This window comes from Poromitra crassiceps (genome assembly GCF_964638095.1).
Source record: "Poromitra crassiceps genome assembly, chromosome: 4".
NCBI classification, from domain to species: Eukaryota; Metazoa; Chordata; class Actinopteri; order Beryciformes; family Melamphaidae; genus Poromitra; species Poromitra crassiceps.
In genome coordinates, this window is record NC_139626.1 from 36,274,387 (window position 1) to 36,295,614 (window position 21,228).

The window sequence follows — 21,228 nt, forward strand, 5'->3', positions numbered from 1 at the left end:
CCAACTGCCATAAAACAAGAAGAAGAGGGGGGAAAGTGACTCTCCCTTTTTGAAGAATAGGGTTACTTTAGTCCTTGACAAAATAATAAACTTCTGGCAATGATTATAAAAATATATATATATGTTACTGTAAATTCATTTCAAGATGTTTATTTTCTTTCCACAAGTATGCACATGTGAAATTCTTATGCTAGGTGGCTCCATTACAGGACATAGTGCAGAGTAGGTACATAATCACAACAGTAAATATGTACTGTTATGTATTACGTATCAAATGTAAATAAGACGGGGAAAAGCACAATCGAATAGAAATAAAATAGAATGGGGCAGTGGTGGCCCAACGGTGAGAGAAGTGAGCGTGCTTGATACTTTTTTTTATTGTAATTTTTGGAGGAGTAGAAAGCCGCAGTAACGAGTCCGGAAATCATCGATGCTAACAGCCCTGGTTCTTCACAGTTTTTGCCTATGGGAGTTTTGAATGGGTTTTTGGCGCGATGCTTCTAATAAGCTCTCTGGGCAACGCTGGCTTAATCAAACGCGAACCAGTGCTTAGTAATATCATCTTCACACACGAGGACCACTTTTACGAGTTTTGAAGCTTTTACTTGCCGTTAAAAGGACGGCTAGCTAGCAAACGGCTAAATGAGACTACACTTTTGAGTTGATGGGGATATATACGTCAATAACGTCACCACTTCAAAGGGCGAACACGGAAATTCTCTTTCCCTCACCTGGTTCAGCCCCGTTCAGCCCGGGGTAATCAGTGCACACATCAACAACAGTCCAGGTTGAGTGCTGACGTGACGTGGAAGCCTATGCGACAGTGTGTAGTTCTGGATTAGCTTAGCTCGAGCATTTTACTTCTAGGGCTCGCATTTACGCTTCAAAACTCATGAAAGTGGTCCTCATGTGTGAAGATTATCCGACGGAATAATCTGGAATCTGGTTCGCGTTTGATTAATCTTGCGTTGCCCAGAGACCGTATTTGAAGCATCGCGGCAAAAACCCATTCAAAAATCCCATAGACAGAAACAGTGTAGAACCAGGAAGTTCGGGACTTCCGCATTCTGCCTACAAAAATACGTCATCCCTGCGGCTCTCTATACATACTTTTTCACAGAATATATATATTTTTTATTCTTGTCACTCCGTCTTTTTCCTCTGTTCACTCCTCTTAGAGAAACATTTTTGCAGACAAAACTGAAGACTTTTATAACAAATGAAAATGGTAATGCAGAGTACAGCCAGCAGAGCAGCGCAGGTGTCCAGGCTGTGGTACTGCAACCAGTTCAGATGGTGCGACTGTGCCCTGAGGTGATGTGCACCTCCGTGACGCATCACAAACTCAATCCAAAAGACGGCAGTGTCCAACGGGGCCACTGGCTGGTCGCGCTGCAGAGCCGACAGACGCTGCATGCTGGACTTGTAGGATGGGTCGCCAATGACAGTTTTGAGGGCCTCCTCTAGGTCTTCAGATGTCATGCTCCTGAAGTCCAATGAGACGGCGGCGCCTCGGCTCACCATACGCAGGATGTTCTCTGGTTGGTCGGCGAAAAGTGGGATTCCGACCAATGGGACACCGTGGTAGATGGCCTCATAAAGGCCGTTTGTGCCACCGTGCGTGATGAAGGCTTTGGTCTTCGGATGGCCCAGTAAGTCATTTTGCGGGATCCAATCATAGAGCTTTGTGTTTGGCCCCAAAGTGGGGGGCTTTTCTCCCTTGTACCTCCATATCACCTTCTGTGGAAGACGCGCGAGGCCGGCGGCGATGACATCGGTCCGCTCCTTCGTCAGGTTCGTCACCATGGAGCCCAGCGAGAAAACTACCAGGCCGTCATCGCCCGAACTCTGAGCGAACGCCTCAATTTCCTCTGGCAGCTGATTGGCCGGTTTGCAGTGCAAACCACCTACATATTTGAAGTTGGGCAGGAACGGCCGCGGATACTCCAAGTCCCAAAATGTTCGGATCAGCCAGATGTCGGCTTTCCCCATGGTCTCACACATTGAGGTGGGACTTCCTTTGATTTCACTGTAGTATGGATCCAGCTTCAGCCTCCAGAATGCCTCCGTCGCAACTGATAACAGAATGTAGGCCACACTATTGACCAGCCGCTCTGTGAACGTCATGCGGTCACTGTAAGTCAGCGGTGCCACCGGGACGAACGAAGGCAGTGCCGGCGCGTGACCGCAGTGCCGCTCCATCACCGTGCCAAAGGAAAACCGCATCGAAATGACCAGCGGCAGGCCCAGCAGGTCGGCCAACAGGTCGGTGCACTGTATCATGGGGTCGCTTAGGATGGCGTCAAAGCCGGCGACCCTCAGCGACGCCATCAGCGTGGCGTTTCGCAGCATGGCATCGCACTGCACCAGCTGCAGCCCAGAGGCCCGGCCCATCAAGTAGTGGATTTTCAGGTACTTCTGGAGCAGCGAGGCATTCTGCGATTCGTACATGGAGAAGTGGATGAAGTCCTGCATGACGCCATGCATCTCGGCTCGGGTGAACGGCACCTGGAAAACGCGAAAATGGAACTTCCCGGCGTAGCGGCGGTTGTTGTAGTCGACGGAGGGTGAGGCGTCAGCGACCAAAACGGTGACAGAGTGGTTCCTCGCCACCAGCGCCTCCATGATGCTCTGCATGTTCAGCCAGTGGCTGTACTCGCCGGGGAAGACCAGAACATGACCGCCGTCCACGCTGCCAGAGAGGAGATAGACGATGAGGAAGAGGGAGTGGAGACGAAGCGGGAAAAACACCATGTCGCTAATTTCTTCTGACTTTGGTCGCTGTTTTCCCGTCTTCTCTCGATGAGCTTGTGCTATTGTCTTCTGTTCTGCTGTCTTTTCTTTTTACGGTCTCGTTTCTCTTGTTTCCGGGCCTTTCCAGAGGGGGAAAACACACCAAGAGGACTTTGTCTCCTGTACAAAGATCAGAGTTAAGGAGATAACGCCTCGGTCCATGAGCTGATTGGACACTGAGAATGTAGCTCTGCCCGACAAATACTCATAAAATATAAGGGCTTAAATATTTCTTATTTGTAGGCTGAAGTTCAAGACACAGACAAGCTGGAGGTAACAGGGGCGTGAACCTGCGACCCTCGTGTTGGTAGGCGGGGGAATCTACTGCTACACTCCATTCAAAACATATTCAACAGAATCAACACCAATTACAGTATGCTTAGTTTTGTAATTTTGTTTAACACAAATTTGATGGTGGCTTCCATCTTGAAGTCATAGCAATAGTGTAAATGAAAAATGATCGTACTGACTTGACAGCAAGAGTTGACATGCAATCTTTCATCGGGCACAGAGGGGAAAGTAATTGCTGGACTAAATGGATCACTGATGTCCCTTGCACCCCATTTACACCTGTTTAAGTTATCTGGATGTTATCACGATAAGGAAAAGCGCATGTTAATGCAAGGTGTAAACGCATCGTGATCAGAATGTGATCAGATCATCTGACTGACCACATCTGGAGATAGTCTGACTCACATTGTGTTCAGATCCCTTTCACCCCATTTACACCTGGCTTTTAAATGCGACCATTATCCAGATAAATTATCCGGATGCAGGCAGCATTTACAAACCAGGTGTAAATAATGGGGTATTGGTGTTTTCCATAATAAACCATATACTGTAAATGGTTACATCCAAAGTATTCCTAGCTATGTGTGTCTGTGTGTATGTAGCCATGCTTCTTTGTCTGCATGAGCTGTGTACAGTATGTGTTGTGTACTGATTTATTTTACCTGCGTGTTCTAGATCCGCAGATTCAAGGCCAACCAGGACATCATGGACAAGTCAACCATGTTGTATAACAAGTTTAAGAGTATGTTCCTGGTGGGGGAGGGTGACTCGGTGCTCAGCCAAGTGCTCAACAAGTCTATCGCCGAACAAAGGCAGCATGAGGAGGCCAAGAAAGGTGCACTGAAGAGAGCTGAACAAGCCAGGGAACACAACTCAGGTACCGGACCGCTATTCATTTCATCATCCTCTCTAACGTTGGGCCTATCCATTCTTTGCCAGGTTTCATGGTTTCTGTTGAACTGTTGTTTTAGTCACATGGGTGCACAATGCTCATTCAAAGGTTGTGATTATGTTATATACCACACTGTTATGTTATATACCACACTGTTATGTTTTCAATTCCCACGAAAGTCCCAAACATTCTCCTGACTTGCGTGTCTTTGAACTCTGGTTGGTATCTGGCACACCCAGACGAAAGCCACGTGAGCATGGGGAGAATGGGAGAGCTGCCAGCTCATGTTTTGTCCTGACGAAGATGGGAGCAAACAACAACAAATCTATTGACGCAATAAGTATTGAAAATATTTACTAAATGTCGTTTTAGTTACTATTTTTATAAGCCTTTTACGAAATGTCTATGGGAAAAATCTATGGTGGATGAAATGTCTTGGTGCAGACAGCATCAGTTCTCTCTCTCTAACACACACTAAGAGGCCATTTACGCTAACATGCATTTTCTGTGATCAGATTGCAATCAGATTGTATTTTATCACTTCAGCCTGATTCCATTTACACCTGGCGTTAACATGCATTTTCTGCAATCTGATTGCAATCAGATTGCAGAAATGGTTGTCCTCTCAATCCGCATAAAGTTGCTGTATCCAGATTGAGAGGACACATTGCATTTACACTTGTGTTCAATGTGTACACAATGCATCCCTGACCACCTCCGGAGGTGGTTTGGTTGATCAGATTGCAATCCTTCTTCAATGTGTTTTGGGGGCGTTTACACCTGTACTTTCAAGTGATAAAACACAATCTGATTGCAATCTGATCACAGAAAACGCATGTTAGCGCCAGGTGTAAATGGCCTCATAGACACACATGTATGTTGCCTGCTCTGCTGAGATCCACTCCTGGATCATCAATGGAAGATGAACACTCTCCTCACACGTTTGCAGGCCAAAACGTCAGTGAATTTGCAGAACAGATCATGTAATAATAACAATAAAATCTTGCAGGTCCTGGCTGCCTTCTACTGTACTTCTCACGGTGCACTTTTTTCACATGGATGTTCAATCAACTTCATTCCACATGACAGAACATCATAGAGGCCATTTACACCTGGTGTTAACATGCGTTTTGTGTCATCAGATTGCAGTCAGATAGTGCTTGACCACATTAGCCAGATTTCATTTACACCTGGCGTTAGCATGCATTTTGGTCTGATTGCAATCTGATCACCCAAAATGGGTGTCCTCTCAATCCACATACAGTTGCTGTATCCAGATTGAGAGGACACATTGCATCTACACTTGTGTTCAATGTGTACACAATGTGTCCCTGACCACCTCTGGAGGTGGTTTGGCCAATCAGATTGCAATCCGTCTTCAATGTGTCTTGGGGACCTTTACACCTGTACTTTCAAGTGGTCAAGCACAATATGATTGCAATCTGATGACAGAAAAGGCATGTTAATGCCAGGTGTAAATGGCCTGATAAACGTCTATGTCAGCACTGAAAAACAAGTACAATGATATTATTTTAATTGGGGTGGAAACTGGGACAATTTGGTATTGAGTGTTGAAAACCGGGACTGTTCTGTTCACCGTAACTATGAATTATTAGAAATCTGAATAAGAAGGTGCCCTGTTGTATACTCCTATATCAGATTTAGGTTGTCTGAGCTCCTTCCTAGTTGTTGAAATTACAATGCAATCTAGTCGACTAGATGTTGATTTTTGGCCCCGGTGCGGTAATGCACCAGGGGCCTTACGTTCCCGCATCTCGCCAAGACAAATTATGCACCGTTTTAGGCGACTAAATGGCGGCCGGCCACTAGAGGGCGCCGCTGCCCCACTAAGATTTGCCGTCATACCTTCCTCACGGTATCAGCTGTTTCCCCAAAACAACGTGCCCAGGTCGCTTTGCAGAATGCAGCTTACGCGGCCCCTCCCCCTTGCTGCATGCCAGACGCACAGTAGAGAGGAGCTGTGAGGAGCTGTCCCTGTGTGTTTACAATCATGTGTGTGATAAAGCAGGAGAACGCAAGGACCCCCCTGAACTTTCCCCCATCTAAAAACGTCGGCTGTATGGGAATATTTCGGCGTTTGTAAAAATACAGATGGCCATAGCCTCAACGCAAGACTCATCCGAATGACTGATGAGTCTCGCGTTGAGCCTAGGATGGCCAGGGCTTAGATCTGCGTGAGCACGACCCGTCGTAATTTGTCAAATTCAAGGTACATTAAAACGTTGTCTTGCTTCAACATACATCGCATCGCATAAACCATTTCCACCCGCAGGTTTGAGGAGTAGCTAACATAAACGTCAGATAAATACTCTATAGGCTAACGTTACCTACTGAGGCAGCTAACATGGCTAATTAGCTAGCTAACGCGGTCCATCGATATACAGTCTGGTAGACAGATAAAGCAGTGTGTTCCTTCTGTTTTACACAATGTTAGCCAGCCTGCCTGGTCTCTTCTCTGTATATCCTTACAACAGCTAAGAGAGGAGCTTGTGAAGATTGAACGAACATCCCCACAGTCAAAGCACTTCCCTGAGATATCTATATAAAAACGTTTATTGCTTTAATACCAAAAATAAAACCTCCAGTGTCTGTAAGCTAACGCTAACGCGTTAGCGATTAGCTATTGGCTGGTTGTTGTGTACACTTGTGGAGGCCCCATGTTATGGTTAGACCCGGGAGTTAACATTATAAAACACATTTCCTGGCATATGCAGGTAGTTGGAAAACCTGGTAAGTTCTGAAAATATGTGTCTATTATTGTGTTATTCCAGCTATCGTTATCGGTTGTTAGGTTAGAGTAATATGAAGCCGACAAAAACCGGCAAAACAGACAAGCGGTTAATGCTAGTCTGCTTCCATTAAAACCATTGTGTATTAAAATAAACGATAACGTAGCTGGAGTAACTAATAAAACACATTATTTTCTGAACTTACTTAAGTCCCCAACCAACTTCGCGCAGCTTTCTCAAAACAATGTCCTTTTTATTGCGGTCCATCGATATACAGTCTGGTAGACAGATCAAGCAGTGTCTTCCTTTTGTTTTACCAAGCAGTGTCTTCTCTATGTAAAACAGATCTATAAGGTGAAGAGCCTGTAGCCTGTAGATGACGGCTTGAGACTGGCTGCCACAGCTGTCAATCATCCCTTTTTATATGTCAAATAAGTACTTAAAAACAAACTGATCAGAAAAATGACCACTTGCACAGGCATTAGCATGACAACTATCTAAAATGATACAACCCACCTTTGGAAAAAATGCGTGACGATACCATGCACCGGGGCTATGCCAGGTTTCGACCTGGCCTTGATTTTTATAAGAAGTGTAAAAACATGTAGAGGAAGTGGCAAAACTAAGAAACCTTTCCTTTGATGTACGCAATTTTGAAACAGCTGGTAGTATTACAGTAAGTGGCAGAGTTACAACAGTGTGGATCTGTGTGGAACAGATGGATAGGTCAAGCTGTAAAATCGTGCCAGGTTGCATGTCTTCTGGTTAATTGTCATCCATTTTGACCAGTTGAGTCACATACAGAAACCTACTTAATAAGAAGTGATACACTGAAGCACTGTCCTTAAGTTAAGTCCCTTTCTCCACTACTTCAGGATATCATAGGATCTCTGTGGTTGGCATCGTCAGTACACGAATAGTCAGTGTAATCAGGAGTCTTGGACCTACTGTATTTCCACCAAGACAAACATCTCTCAAAGCGCCCATTCTAGAGCAAGGCATGTCAAAAGGATAGAAAATCACATGTATCTGCGTATGGTCTGGAGCTAGCCATGTAACATCACATCCCCCTGTGATTTCTCTGCTAACATCCCGTCTGTCTGTTTGTCTGTCTGCCACTGAAAGACAACAAGATGACAAATGGTGATTTCAACCCTGACGACAAGAAGCAGGAGACAGAAAGAGAGAAGCTGCTTGAGGAGGCCTCGGCAGGAGAGAATCGCAGGTAATGGACTCGTACATGCAGAGGATTCTCTATGGAGAGCCCCAACAGGGTTTAACAGATCAACATGAAGTCCAGTGGGAAGCCTGTCCTAGGTTCTGAACTACTGGTACAGACTGGGTTGAAAATGATCACAAGTGCCAAATGATGGTACAGTTTCTTTGGCGATCAGTAAAGATCACCCACGACACACACGGGACAGTACCTTTTTGAGATTATACCATTTGATTGGCTTGGTTGGTTGGTCTTTGACTGATTTACAACTCCCTGTCCGTGCTGACTGCCATTATTTATAAATTTGATCCAATCAAATGAAAGCAAAATAATGGCTTTGTAAGAAATGGGCTTCTGATTGACTCCTGATTAACCAAAAAAAAGAATTGTTTTCCTTAGAAAAAGAAAATGTTACATATTTACTTAGTTTGCATATGATGAGAGGTTTTTCACCAATATTGTACTTGATTCATGGAACCACGAAAATACCATGTTCAGACATCCATTTTGGATGCCCCCCTTTCCCTTTCCCTCCACAATTAATTTGCCAGAAAGTTAATTTCAGGCTGCCTGTAGCACGTTTGAGGCACACAGATTTCCTATAGTGAAGTTCAAAACAATCACAATAGATGATCTTGCTATCCACAGCTTTGTCAAGCACTTTCTGTTTACTAAAAGCATTTTAACTCAATTTGATCAGACTGGAAAATAATTTTACAGTGTTCTACTAAAATGATTCAACTGTTGTCGTTTTACTGCAGTGCCCCAAAAGCTCAGGAAGAGTCCACCTGAGTCTGCTAGACACGCCTGAACAGAAGTGATTTGCTGCTGTGCTCAGAGGATCTCGTCCAAACTGGGCTCCCCAACTGGTGCGTCCTGTCCAGTTCCACTCTGTTAGGCTCAATAGTGGACTGGTGATGCCTACATGTCACCAGTTTTGACAGTTTGTTGCAGTGCAGTCTGTTCGCACTCAAAAGGTTGCAATACATCAAACACATGAAGCCCCATCATGAAGAATTCAATTTTAATTGTATTTAATTTTTTACTTCAAGTGTTGTCTTTGCCTCACTGACAATATTTACTTAAAAATATTGCAGTTTGATAATGTTCACAGTGACAGAAGAGTGATTTTTGGATTTTTAATCCTGCTGTTCATTTTGTTGCACCGGTCCATACCAACTCATCACATGAAGTACAGAAATGTATCTGGAAAGTCCCATTCAGTCCCAGTTCTCATTTGGAGCAGATTGTATTTGATGCTACTGTCAACTATGTACCATATTTTAACATTATGTTTTTGACATTTCAATAATTTGTTGTCCAGCGTCAAATCTAAATTCAAATTACAAATTACCTTAGGTAGGGAGGATTAGTTGTAGCTCAGAGTCAGATAGTGGGAATGTTTACTCCCTCTAAAATACATTCTGTGGATTCATTTCAGGTGAAAGGAAATTCTACTTAAGTTGGCCAAAGTTTCTTTTGCCAAGAAAATGCTTTATTCCACCATGTTAAAGTGTCTTGTTTTAAACTTTTTCCCTAACATACGGTAGATGTAAATAAGAGTATTTTTGTGCCTGTCTGAAGACCTGTTTCACCATCTATTAATAAAGCAATAGTTTGTAGGTCATTGTTTTTGTATGGCAACATTGTTTACATGGAGTGCATAGCAATTCCATCTAGATCTAGGTTTTCTTTCTTTTAGATTTTAGCAGTATTTTGTTTATAAGCGTTCACTGGTGTGTTCCTGCACTGCACTTGCCAGAGATCACTTTACAATCAGTGTCCTGTTCCTTGGATTTCTGTTGAAGTTTTGAATGTAGGTCAGTCCTTTCTTTGCCTGTTCAGCTGTAGTAGCTGTTGCTGGTCATGCTAACTACACACTTCTATGTATTCCAAATAAAGTTGCCTGCTGCCAGAAACAAAAAAACATCACTTTCCATGTGACTTTTTTTTGCGATGCAAGGTCCAACTGACACTGGATGTTTAGACCAGCAAACAAAAGCTTTTGTGAATTGAGTATAAGTCATGTTTGCAGGGTTCATTCAGACATTACAAAAAGAAATTGAAGGACTTTCAAGCACTTTTTTTCATTTTCAAGGACTTCATGCAAACCAAATAATTGATTTTCAAATATCAATTTGGCACAAAAGGGATCAAATTTGCATTATATCACATTTTGTCTTTAACAAGTTAATTCTACTATCAATCAAGTCTATTTTCAAGGTATTCCAGGACTTGAATATTTTTTCTCAAAATCCAAGCACCTTGGCAGAACCCTGTGTTTGTGTAAGGCAAGCCAACATCTAGCTTTTGCGCACCAGCTACTCAGAATCCTGGTAGAATTCTTGCCACACCAGGCAGCTTACAGCATCACTTGAAGGAGGTGGAGCTAAAAAATTGAAGATGGAAATATGGCACAATTCACATACAAAATAGGAGAAAGAGAAGGCAAGAATAAAAACAAAAATCCACAGCCTGAGCACTGAAAAGGTGTTTTACCCAAAGCAGGCTTGGTTCAAAATACTGATACTGAATTATTGTGCTGTTGCCTCCCAATTTTAATCATTTCCAACCTAAACCATGCATCCAAGCAAGCAAGATTTTAAATGGAAATATTCACTGTAGTAAATGTGGTAATGTACCAGTAAATATTTTTAATATTGATTTCAAACAACTTTTGAAACAAAAAAGCCAGTATAAAATGAAAGCTGTAAATTGTGCAAACAAACATAGAAAAATTATGTTCCTCTCAAACAAGCATTCATATAAAATTCTACATCTAAATTGGCAATATGTTTCTATTTCAAGTGAAATGTGGAATCGAGAAAAGCGTCAGTTGAATGCACCAGGGTCCACATAGGGATAGGCCAGGAAGTCTCCCAGCTTGTTGCCGTGAACGTCGTAGTGCAGCAGCCGGAAGCACTTGTCACAAAACAGACACGGGTCACTTGGAGCAAACCGGTCGTTGGTAGTCCGCCATCTGGAGAGTTGAGACAATGTGGAATGCGTGTTAACAATTTGGACTGACATGACAGACCAAAGCGGTCATATTGTTATGGGTGTAACTCGGCATTTCACACACCTGCCAATGAAGACGTGGCAGACGTAGCACTTCCTGGTGACAAGCTGGTGCCTGTGGGTGAGGATTGGGTACAGTTTCCTGTCGAGGCAGTCATTCTTATGGGACAGTCTGCAGTATGCAACGAAGAGAGGAGAGAAAAGCATCAGAGCCTTTGAAGATCACACAAATGTGTCTCACATTGATGCTACTAAAAGCTTCTTTCACGTTTCGTTACGGTGACCCTGCTTACCGAAACGAAAAACCAGCACATAACATTTATGAATAAAATAAGTAGGTGTGCCTTTTAAGAGCCGGGCTCTGTGTGCATTTGTACAAAAGTGCAAGCACAGTGCTTTGGTTTGGTTTGTGGAGTTGTTAAAGTCAACATAGCACACTTGTTTCTATGTAAACCCCGGAACACACCAAGCCCGACGGTCGCCGACGACAATGTCTGGGCCGTCTGTGAGCATCTATCGCCCTAGTTTTTGCAGTGTGTCCCGCACTGTTGGAACTCGTCAAGCAGTCGATGAGAGAAATCACTGATTGGCTGGTTTAAAAGCGAAACCGAACCAAAACTTCATCTCATTGGATCATTAAATACACTAATATTTTCACAACGACGTGGCCTTCGAGAAAGCCCCTTGAGCCTGTGGCTGTATATCACCACTCATTTAGTGCGGTTTCTCCTTTTTCACCTCCCGCCTCTTCCTCTATTCTACAAGCTAAAGAACAAGCAAGGGCTGACAACGCCAATGGCATTTGCAACTCTTTATCAGACATATTCTCGATTCGAAACCATCTAAGTGATGAGCAAGGGATGTAAAAATGGTAGGCAAAACGCTGCTTTGTTTCATGTATCTGGTTTGTATATCTGCAGTTCTCTGTCTTATGCAGGCACAGCCCAGAACGTGCGTGCTAGTTGACTGCTGTAGTGTTCTTATGCAGGCACAGCCCAGAACGTGCGTGCTAGTTGACTGCTGTAGTGTTCTTATGCAGGCACAGCCCAGAACGTGCGTGCTAGTTGACTGCTGTAGTGTTCTTATGCAGGCACAGCCCAGAACGTGCGTGCTAGTTGACTGCTGTAGTGTTCTTATGCAGGCACAGCCCAGAACGTGCGTGCTAGTTGACTGCTGTAGTGTTTGTGTTGTGTTCGAGTGCAACTTTTTGCCCCCCGATGGGCGGCGTGAGGCGACGCAACAGTCGGCCTTCGTTGCCTCGAGTTCTTTGCTATCGGCCCGGTGTGTTCCGTGCTTTAGTAGGCCATCAATCTGGTGATTTTGCAGGGGGGGGGGTCTTCATGGTCTGAGGCTCAAAGTATATCCCATTTGTTTCTGTAATTACTGTAATACAGAGTTTCTGCTCCAAAACAAAAACAGCATACAGGCTGCAAAGTGAGTTTTGAAAGCCAGAAATCTTAGCATCTGGTGAAGTAATCATTGAGGCGCTGGTATTGAAACCTACCTGTACCTATCAAACCTACACAGATATCGCATACTACAAAATTCTTAGCCCTCGTTCACACAGGACGCCAAACGTAAGCAGAACTGAAGCTTGAAGCAGGCACAAGCTGAACGTACGCCTTACCGTTCACACAAGATGCCTTGTCTTTTCCTCTCAGCGGCTACTCTTGCGCCTTGAACCCGCCCACAACTCCTATTGACTTCATGCCTCACGGCTTCACGGCTTCAGCGTCACGCTTGGAAATTCGGCGTCAACCCTGAGTGCTCGCTTCGGCGTGGCGTGAGCGTGGCTTCGGCACGGCGTCAGCGTGGCACGCGCGCGGGTGGTGTGAACGGCTTCGTCTGTTAACAAGGACGCCTAAATGAAACTTGTGGGTGCAGCGTAGGTACAGCTTCGGTTGAGCGTTGCTTCGGCGTCCTGTGTGAACTGGGGCTAACTCGCCGTTAAGAGAAACGAGACGAGGGTAATAAAAAATCTGTACAAGTGACAACGATAACCAAGAACCCAGCAATAACCTGATGTCTGTGATGATGACGAGGTGTTCGCAGTCTCCCTGATGACAGTAGAGGTAGGGGAAGCCCACTTTCACGTTCAGATCCGTAAAGCGCGTGTCCTCCATCTTGGCTTGCTGGTACGAGGGGAAGTTGCGGCTCTTTGCCCATTCTATGGTGGTCCTGCGTGACAGACACAGAGAACATGCATCAGCACAGTGTCCTGCGAACACTGCTGTGTTGGTTTATCAGTTCAAAATGTCAATCCATCTGGGTTCCAGGTTATCTGAGGTTTAGGAATGCACAACAGATTTCTATGTAGCAGTCAGACTGAACTTGGATACTTCCAATAACAGAGCAGCCTTGTGATCCAAATAACAGCTTTTCATCATCTTAATTGGACATAAAACTTGAGGGTATAACCGTGATAATTCGGTTTTGACCATGAATGAATGAGTGGATTGCTAACTAATATACATAAAGCATACTTTTTGTTGTTATGTCTAACATCTCCCCAACATTTTGCCACTTCTATTCCCAAGACAAGCTTTCACGGTGTTTCAGTGGTCGAGAGATAAATGTGTGAAAATCAAAGCAGCTCAAGTGCAATGTTCTGCACCACATATTCCTAACCACTGCCTCCGCCGGTCTGCATTTCAACAGGATTATTTTAGTAAGCATGGGCCCAACTCATGAGAAGGTGGTGGGGTACAAAGACATCCATCCTGATTTGAACCCAGAGTCACAGGGTGTCGACAGCATCCACCCAGACTAAAAAGGTCCTTGTAAATCAGACCCTCATTTTCAGACATGCAGTGAACTCCTGAAGATATCCAGACATGCATGTATGATGAACACAATTGTCAGTTGTGAGCGTGCGGCCGCGCAAACGGATCTTAGCCACCCAAGCCCCGCCCCCCTAGTACTATGGCCGTGTCGCTCGCAGAACGGCCCATGTTTGAAAACTACAGTTGAATGTCCAGAGCGAGCGAGTGGCCATGTGCTTACTAGTGAACGATTTGTTGCACTTGTGACAACGAGCATTGTCAGCATCGACTCTGGTGAAGTAAAAGATACTTAACGTTTCGTTATCCGGTGTCTCTGCCATCTTTCTCCCTCTGAAACTGCGACTCGCTGACTGTATGTGTGTGCGTCTGTATGCTGCCGTTTGCCTGCCCTGAAGCATTTGTCTGTCCCCGCCCCCCCCCTGGAAATAGCAAAAAAAAATAGAGAGAGCTATGTCTTATGAAGTTAGCGAGACGGGATACAATACCTCTTGTCTGGGGTAACTCCAGGAATGTCCGGACCTGATTCAATGGACATAGTCCAGAGTTCATGTCTGAAAGTCTGAGATATCTTCAGGAGTACACTGCATCTTTGTTTTCATAACCAGGCTGTAAACATGTTTATTTCTACTGTCAAGGCATTTTAACACAGGGGTGAATGGGGAATGACTCCCTTTTGCAGCCAGTCTCAAATGGTCATTTGAGGAACTGCAGTTTTTGGTACTTCCGCATTGACTTCATCTGCCCAAGCGGGAACTCTCCCCTCAGTAGTGACTTCATCAGTCAGTTACATTGGATAATGATTTAAGGCGTCTTAATCATCTTCCTAATCACCCCTTTGCTCATCATTGGTTAAGCTGAGGGGAAATGAACTCCGATCAGACAAGTAGAGCAAAGGATTATAAACTACAATAGTAAATGAGTAGAGTATGTGAGGAGACTAACTAAATCAGTCAATCAATTCATCAATCAGGAAGTGAAACTTACATGCTGATGTCCTGACACTCTGGGAATCGCATGTCGTTATAGAACACGCCCTCAAAGAAGAAGAAGGCTGACTTGTAAAGATCCTGAAACAGAACACATGAAATTATTACCTCTATAAGTCCTGGGAGTTGTTCATGTTCACACATGTTCGTTCCCCACACCATTCAATCTACACATTTTAGACTCGGATGAAATTCTTAAATTGAGTGGTACCGCCACCCACAGCAAACTCATAGTGAATATTTGCGGTTATTGTGGATACACAGCAATGCGGGTCTCACTGTGACAAATCTTCTTGATCAGATCTGGTAGATTGCTTTGAAAGGAAGGACAGTTGTAAGTAACCTGGATCTATGTGCACTCACTTTGCTGATGAAGTCTGGAGCCATGTCGGGCGTGTTGCTGAACTCGCCACACACTTGCAAGTCGCTGACGCAGCAAATAGCGTCCCTCAGGTCTGCCAAGCTGTGGGAGCTCGTCATCAACAGAGTCATGTGGGGCCTGACATGCTTATACTGAGGAGAAAAGGACACCGTATTGTCACCATGCTGAACCACCATATCGAGTTTAAGATGGTCCGATTTGGAGGGTTTTTGAATGGAGCCACTCACTCTCTCAAATGGGCCTGGATAGTAGATGTTGATGGTTAGAATGAGCTCCCCTTCAGGGACCGTGTGCTCTTCGTCTTCTGCTTTTCTTCCAAAGGTTAATCGATCCTGGAAATCAAACAAAGACCCAAACCTGACGTTAAAGACACTTTAACGTTGCTCTTTCTGTCAGAGGGAACCGTATTTATTGATAGTTGTTGGTAGTTGTTGGAAATGGGCTGCAGGTGTAAGGGAAAATATAGAATGCAGACTGGCAGCAGTTGCACCTGCAATCCCTCAGGCGGACTCACCATCTCAACAGCGTAAAGCTCGTGTCTATTTTGTCTTTGCACTTTCAGATTATCCTTGAAATCTTGCCTCTTTTTCCTTTGTCTGTTGAAAGAGAATCACAACGTGTTGTAATGTGATTAGTTTTCATACCATAGCGGTAGCTTCATTTGAGACATACTGTTACTACAGGTACAAATTGAGAAATTGTCGTACACTAGCGTTCTCAGAGTGGAGTCCGGAGGTACAACTTCTGTGTCGGGGGGCTCATCCACAGGATGACAGCGAAGTGAATCAAGACTTGAAAGAAACAAAAACAAAATTGATTAGAGTGCATTTTGAAAAAGAACAAAAGATGAAAAATAAAGATTTAACGGAGTAACAACAAAATTGTCTGAATTTCTTTCGTGACTTGAAAGACTTGGGAAGCAGTAAGGACACTAAGCAGTCACCTGTGGTCCTCCCCACAGTGAGGTGTGCGGACCCCCAAGGGATCCTGAAGGTATCCAACAAGTCCCCAGTGAAATGCAGATGGTTTAATATCAGTAATGTTTGAGTAGACAGATCATAGATTGATTCTCTCTGTTATTATCTCCACACCAGAGATAATGTGCCTGTAGGCAGGGATGTAGTGGACACTGGAGGGTAAACCACCTAAACTCGATTTACATTTACACACTTTCTCTCTTTGCAGAGACTGAGTGTGACAAATGTTTTATTTAGGCTATATGTTACATGATTATAATTGTCTGACTAAAATGTGTTACATTTTCTATTGGTGGTGGTACAGTGCATTATGACGGTGACTGACTGGAGCCTGGAGGTAAAAAGTGTACCCAGGCATTTACCCACTACATCCCCTTGACAGTTAGGCCTACACAAACAAGCAGCTCTGCCTTAGATAGTATTTAACAAAAATGGTTTATAGAACCTCCTCGCAAGGAGCCCGAAACGTCTAGCCATGAACGAGCTGGGGTGCCAGCCAGGTCAGGATCTAGAGAGTCGTCAACGACGTTTAGCGATGTTACCTGCAGATGGCTTTCACTTCACTCAGGGTCTCCGCAGTGATGCCCATTTCCTTGGCAAAGTTACTATCAAATGTATCCTCGTCCTCTTCCTGATACGAGTAGTAAGACGGCAGTCTCTCCAGCCATGCGTTTCTGAACGAGCCGATATGAAACGGTTTGGTGTTAACATCAATACATTCATAATCTGGGATGTTGTGATCTGTGGACGAGCTGGAGGCCGCCATTTTCGCACTCGGAACCACGTGACGTTCCAGATTGAGGATTGTGGGAAATGTATTTTTAAGCGTCGTGGTGCTTGTTGCAGTTTGTGTCGAGAGAGAGGTTCAGTCGTTCTCCCCTCTCTCTCCCTCAGTCTCTCCCCCTCAACAGTGAAAAGTAACAGTGTTGCTGCTGCCAAGGGTGGAGATAGATTACATCATCAGTGATGTCACAATGATGTCACTGATGACATCATCAGTGATGTCACAAGGATGTCACTGATGACATCATCACTGTTGACATCATTGATGACATCATCACTGAACTATAGCCGTGTGTGTGTGTGTGTGTGTGTGTGTGTGTGTGTGTGTGTTTGTGTGTGTGTGTGTGTGTGTGTGTGTGTGTGTGTGAGAGTGAATTTATGACATCACTGATGATGTCATCAGTGGGACAGACAGAGAAAGACAGAGCCCGAGCTCCCTTTTATATACTGATGATGATGTAGGCCTAGCTATTGTTTTTCTACCTCCTTTCACTCGCTGAATCACTGCACCGAGCTAAATCTCCCCATGGAGATCCATGCAGGTCACCTCAAATGGATTTGGAGACTGCGTTGAAGGAGTGCTCTTCTGCCCTCGAGCTGTTTCTCAACAGGTTCTCTAATGCATTGGCTCTCTTATGTCACATTGACGACATGATCTCTCTTTGACTGGACAGATGTACTACTTTGTTAACAAAGAGTTTATTGCTTTTGCCTTCAGGAAGGACCAGAGTATGTACCATGCTACTGTATGGGTATGGGCTACACTACAGCAGCATCTTGGTGATGCAGGGAGGCATGACTTTTGATCAAAGAGACATGGATGTTGCCATGGAATCATTGAAAGAATCTCTACAAATATGCCAAAGGTATGAGATTCTGTTTTAGCAACAATTTCATTGCAACGTCTCAAATTAGGATGTCTTCCTATAATAAGAATGCAAAGTGTCTGTGTGTGAATGTGTGAGTGAGCAGAATTGTGTTCAGCCACAGCCAACACAGGTTCAGCACCATCGAGAGCTCCAGAGTGGAGGAGTACACAGGCGAGTGCAGTTTGAATCATCCAGTGAACTCTGAAGCAGCACACAGGTGAGCTGAGTTCTAATCAGCCACTGAAGAGAACTATGAAACCCCTCTGGGGGAGAGAGAGAGAGAGGCTGCATGCCAACTCTGTGAGTGACGCCTACTGTCAGCCAGTCACACAGGGATGGATATTCTGCTAGTCAAATAAGAGTTAGGATTGGCTGGTGATGACTATCATCATGGGGCATGGGTTAGAGTGCCATCTATGACGAGACTCAATGAAGTTCAGACAAAAACAGACACACAAGGACTGATGTTGTTGATGGATGTACCAAATGAGCATGTGTGTGTAGACCAGCGTGTGTGTTGTTGTGACGTGTGTGTAGACCAGACTTTGTCATTAGTCCAGCGTGTGTGTTGTTGTGACAGGAGATCCAGCAGGAGTATGGGGACATACAGGAAGAGGCAGACGCCTTGATCATCCAGGGCTTCAACTTCCAGAGCGTTTCCTGCAGGGCGGCGGTGAAGGGGCTCGCGTCATGGCCACCGGGGAAACATAATTAGTGACACATGGCTGGCTGCCTGTGGTGATGACCGAAGTCAAGTCAAGTTTATTTATGCAACTTTGCACAATTTGTTAATTGCTGCATTCTTTAATATTTGAAGTCAAAATCACGCCCCCTTCCGGGTTAGGCATACGAACCAAGGGATTTTATCTGCCATTCTTTTTTTCATAGACATTTCGTAAATGCTTATACAAATGGTTTTACTTGGTCAAACCAAGTGATTCAGCTATATTTAGAATCAGGAGAGACCTTATAACATTTCTCTCTGACCAAAACTTAGAAACAAAATGCAGAATGTGGATCACACTCGGATCACACCCATTTTCTAACTCGGCCTTCATTTTGATGTCATCTACACACATGTAAAGTTTCGTGACTGCATCTTGCATGATTGTGTTCGCAGAATCTGTCCACAGACAGAGAAAAACCTGGCCAAAGTACTCAATATTCAAAACAGTTTCTGTGGTTCCTGCTACAATAGTAGGTGTCTCCAGGACCACTGCCTTGATGACACAAACACGCACTCACAAGGTGAAAACTTGCCCTGTCTGCACCTTACCGACAAATTGCTATTTTTATTATTCTATCTTATTTCTATTCCATTGTGTTTTACACTGTTTGCTTTATTTACTACATACTTTAAAAGTACTTGTTTGCCTGTCTACTTGATTATGTACCTACTATGTACCTACTGTTTTTACTTGCACTGTGCTGTAATGGAGCCCCCTAGCATAAGAATTTTACACATGCCTACTTGTACAAGTACAACGGTGTGACAATAAATATCTTGAATCTTGAAATCAATAGCACAGAGGCTGTTGTGACTGGTAGCCTACTGTAACTATGCACATTACCATTCAAATGTACATTCTATGGCGTCAGTGGTAGGCTGTTTGTCAGCCTATTCACACAAAGACAAATTAAACTTCGGCATCCGGGTAGGGCAGCGGTAGACTCCCTGCCTACCAACACGAGGGTCACAGGTTCATCCGGGTAGGGCAGCGGTAGACTCCCTGCCTACCAACACGAGGGTCACAGGTTCGAGCCACCGTGTTACTTCCGGTTTGGTCAGGCGTCCATACAGTACAGGCACAATTGGCCGTGTCTGCGGGTGGGAAGCCGAATTAAGGGTATATATCCTGGTTGCTGCACTAATGCCTCCTCTGGTCGGTCGGGGTGCCTGTTCAAGGGGGAGTGGAACTGGGGGGGAATAGCGTGATCCTCCCATGTGCTACGTCCTACCGGTGAAACTCCTCGCTGTCAGGTGAAAAGAAGCGGCTGGTGACTGTACGTCTACAATTCTCCCTAGATCGACGGAGGGGGAGGAGCAGCAACCCAACAGCAGGGGGAAATGGCCAACTTGCCAAAGTACAATTGGGGAGAAAACCAGGGGAAATCCGAAAAGTCAAATCAAACTAAACAACTTGCAAATACAGGCAAGACAGAGTCAAAAACACAACCATCCTGTTACCTGTTGAGCAGATTATGTCGTTTCCTGCGGTCCCATTACAGGTATCTGCCACCTGAGTGCTGGTACAGGTATCTGCCACCTGAGTGCTGGTACAGGTATCTGCCACCTGAGTGCTGGTACAAACACCAAATCAAACAAATCTCTTTCTGCTAGATTTGACTTAAGGTGTGACTCGCTGAGAAAAGATGGCATGAATGAATGGATTATTTCGGTCATAATACATTGAACAAAATTTGTATGCAGCTGACAAAAACATAATTATACAGGTTTACACACCAATCAATTTCACACAGTAAAATTCACACAATGACCGAAAAAGGAATAGCTGAAGGGTGAAGCCCAAGGCTTTTTGCCTATCCTATAGCCTACAATCCCACCAGGCAGGCCCGGTTCTACGTGGGTGCAAAAGCACGCATTGCACCCTTATTTTAATTGTCTGCATGCTCAGTTGAAAAGTAAAATATATATATATATATATATATATATGCTGCAGCTGCACACTTACTGTTTAAACTTGAATTACCGTATAATTGTTGTTTTTCTTTGTTCTTTGATGTGAATTTATGGCTTTTTGGCACCTATATGTAACCTTTTAAGGTTGAGATAATCATTATATGGTCCAAATATTTCAGTAAAGCACTTGAAACACTTGAAATATTCTTGCTTGGGTGGTATCATTCTACTTGAAATGATGGTAAAATGTAATATTTTTAGTAAAATAGCATGTCAAATTTTTCAGGCGGCCCTTCGGCCGGGCATCTGCACCCCTTCCTATCTAGGATGCATCCCTAGTCATCTTGTTCTGGAACCGCCCCTGCCACCAGGTAACCTAGAATATCAGCAATACCTTTCCAAAAAAAGGGAAAAAAATTAACCCTCTTAATTATAATTTCCTTTTTTTGATTAAAAAAAGTTGAATACAGCCAGGAAGTCATTTACTCTAGCTACACAATATCTAAATAAATAAGAGGATATGAATTATGGTAGTAGATTCACTGTAAAAGCTGTATTATTATAATAGGCTAGCTCTTTGTGGAGTTTAATTATTGGATCTTTATTTGTTTAATATAGCTACATTTCCCCAGACCTCAACACAGTATGAGTGTATGACATATGACATTAAATGAAAAATACAATGGCTATGCAGATATTTCTTATTCAAAGTTTTGTAAGAATATAGCCTAGCCTACTTTCTGTTTGATATTCTGTGTGGACTGGCTTCCAACAGTTTATGATCTATAATCTCTCCTATGTTCTCACAGCTTCTAGTCATTATCATCTGTTAGCTATATGAGGGATC

The 21,228-nt window shown here is 44.0% G+C and overlaps 2 protein-coding genes and 1 pseudogene across 4 annotated transcripts in view; 1 reads left to right on the top strand and 2 right to left on the bottom strand.

Moving 5' to 3' along the window:
- psip1a (PC4 and SFRS1 interacting protein 1a) overlaps positions 1-9,850 on the top strand; it is a 29,195-nt gene extending 19,345 nt beyond the window's left edge. For both annotated transcript variants that reach the window (XM_083634636.1, XM_083634637.1), the window contains 3 exons: positions 3,760-3,961; positions 7,852-7,951; positions 8,704-9,850. In XM_083634636.1, coding sequence (XP_083490762.1) covers positions 3,760-3,961; positions 7,852-7,951; positions 8,704-8,734 — 333 coding nt within the window. In that variant the 3' untranslated portion in view covers positions 8,735-9,850. The remainder of the gene's footprint in view (positions 1-3,759; positions 3,962-7,851; positions 7,952-8,703) is intronic.
- Positions 1,144-2,754, bottom strand: LOC310774903 (UDP-glucuronosyltransferase 2C1 pseudogene; annotated as a pseudogene). The gene has a single exon. The product of its transcript is annotated as a UDP-glucuronosyltransferase 2C1 pseudogene (transcript).
- Positions 9,851-10,586: 736 nt separating the features above from the next.
- Positions 10,587-16,854, bottom strand: snapc3 (small nuclear RNA activating complex, polypeptide 3; the record flags this gene model as incomplete). The annotated part of the gene is made up of 9 exons (XM_083634966.1): positions 10,587-10,922; positions 11,025-11,132; positions 12,980-13,138; positions 14,728-14,810; positions 15,093-15,242; positions 15,339-15,443; positions 15,626-15,707; positions 15,819-15,902; positions 16,631-16,854. The coding sequence occupies 9 exons, from the start codon at positions 16,852-16,854 to the stop codon at positions 10,775-10,777; spliced, it is 1,143 nt and encodes a 380-aa protein (XP_083491092.1). The 3' UTR covers positions 10,587-10,774.
- Between the last annotated feature and the right edge of the window lie 4,374 nt (positions 16,855-21,228).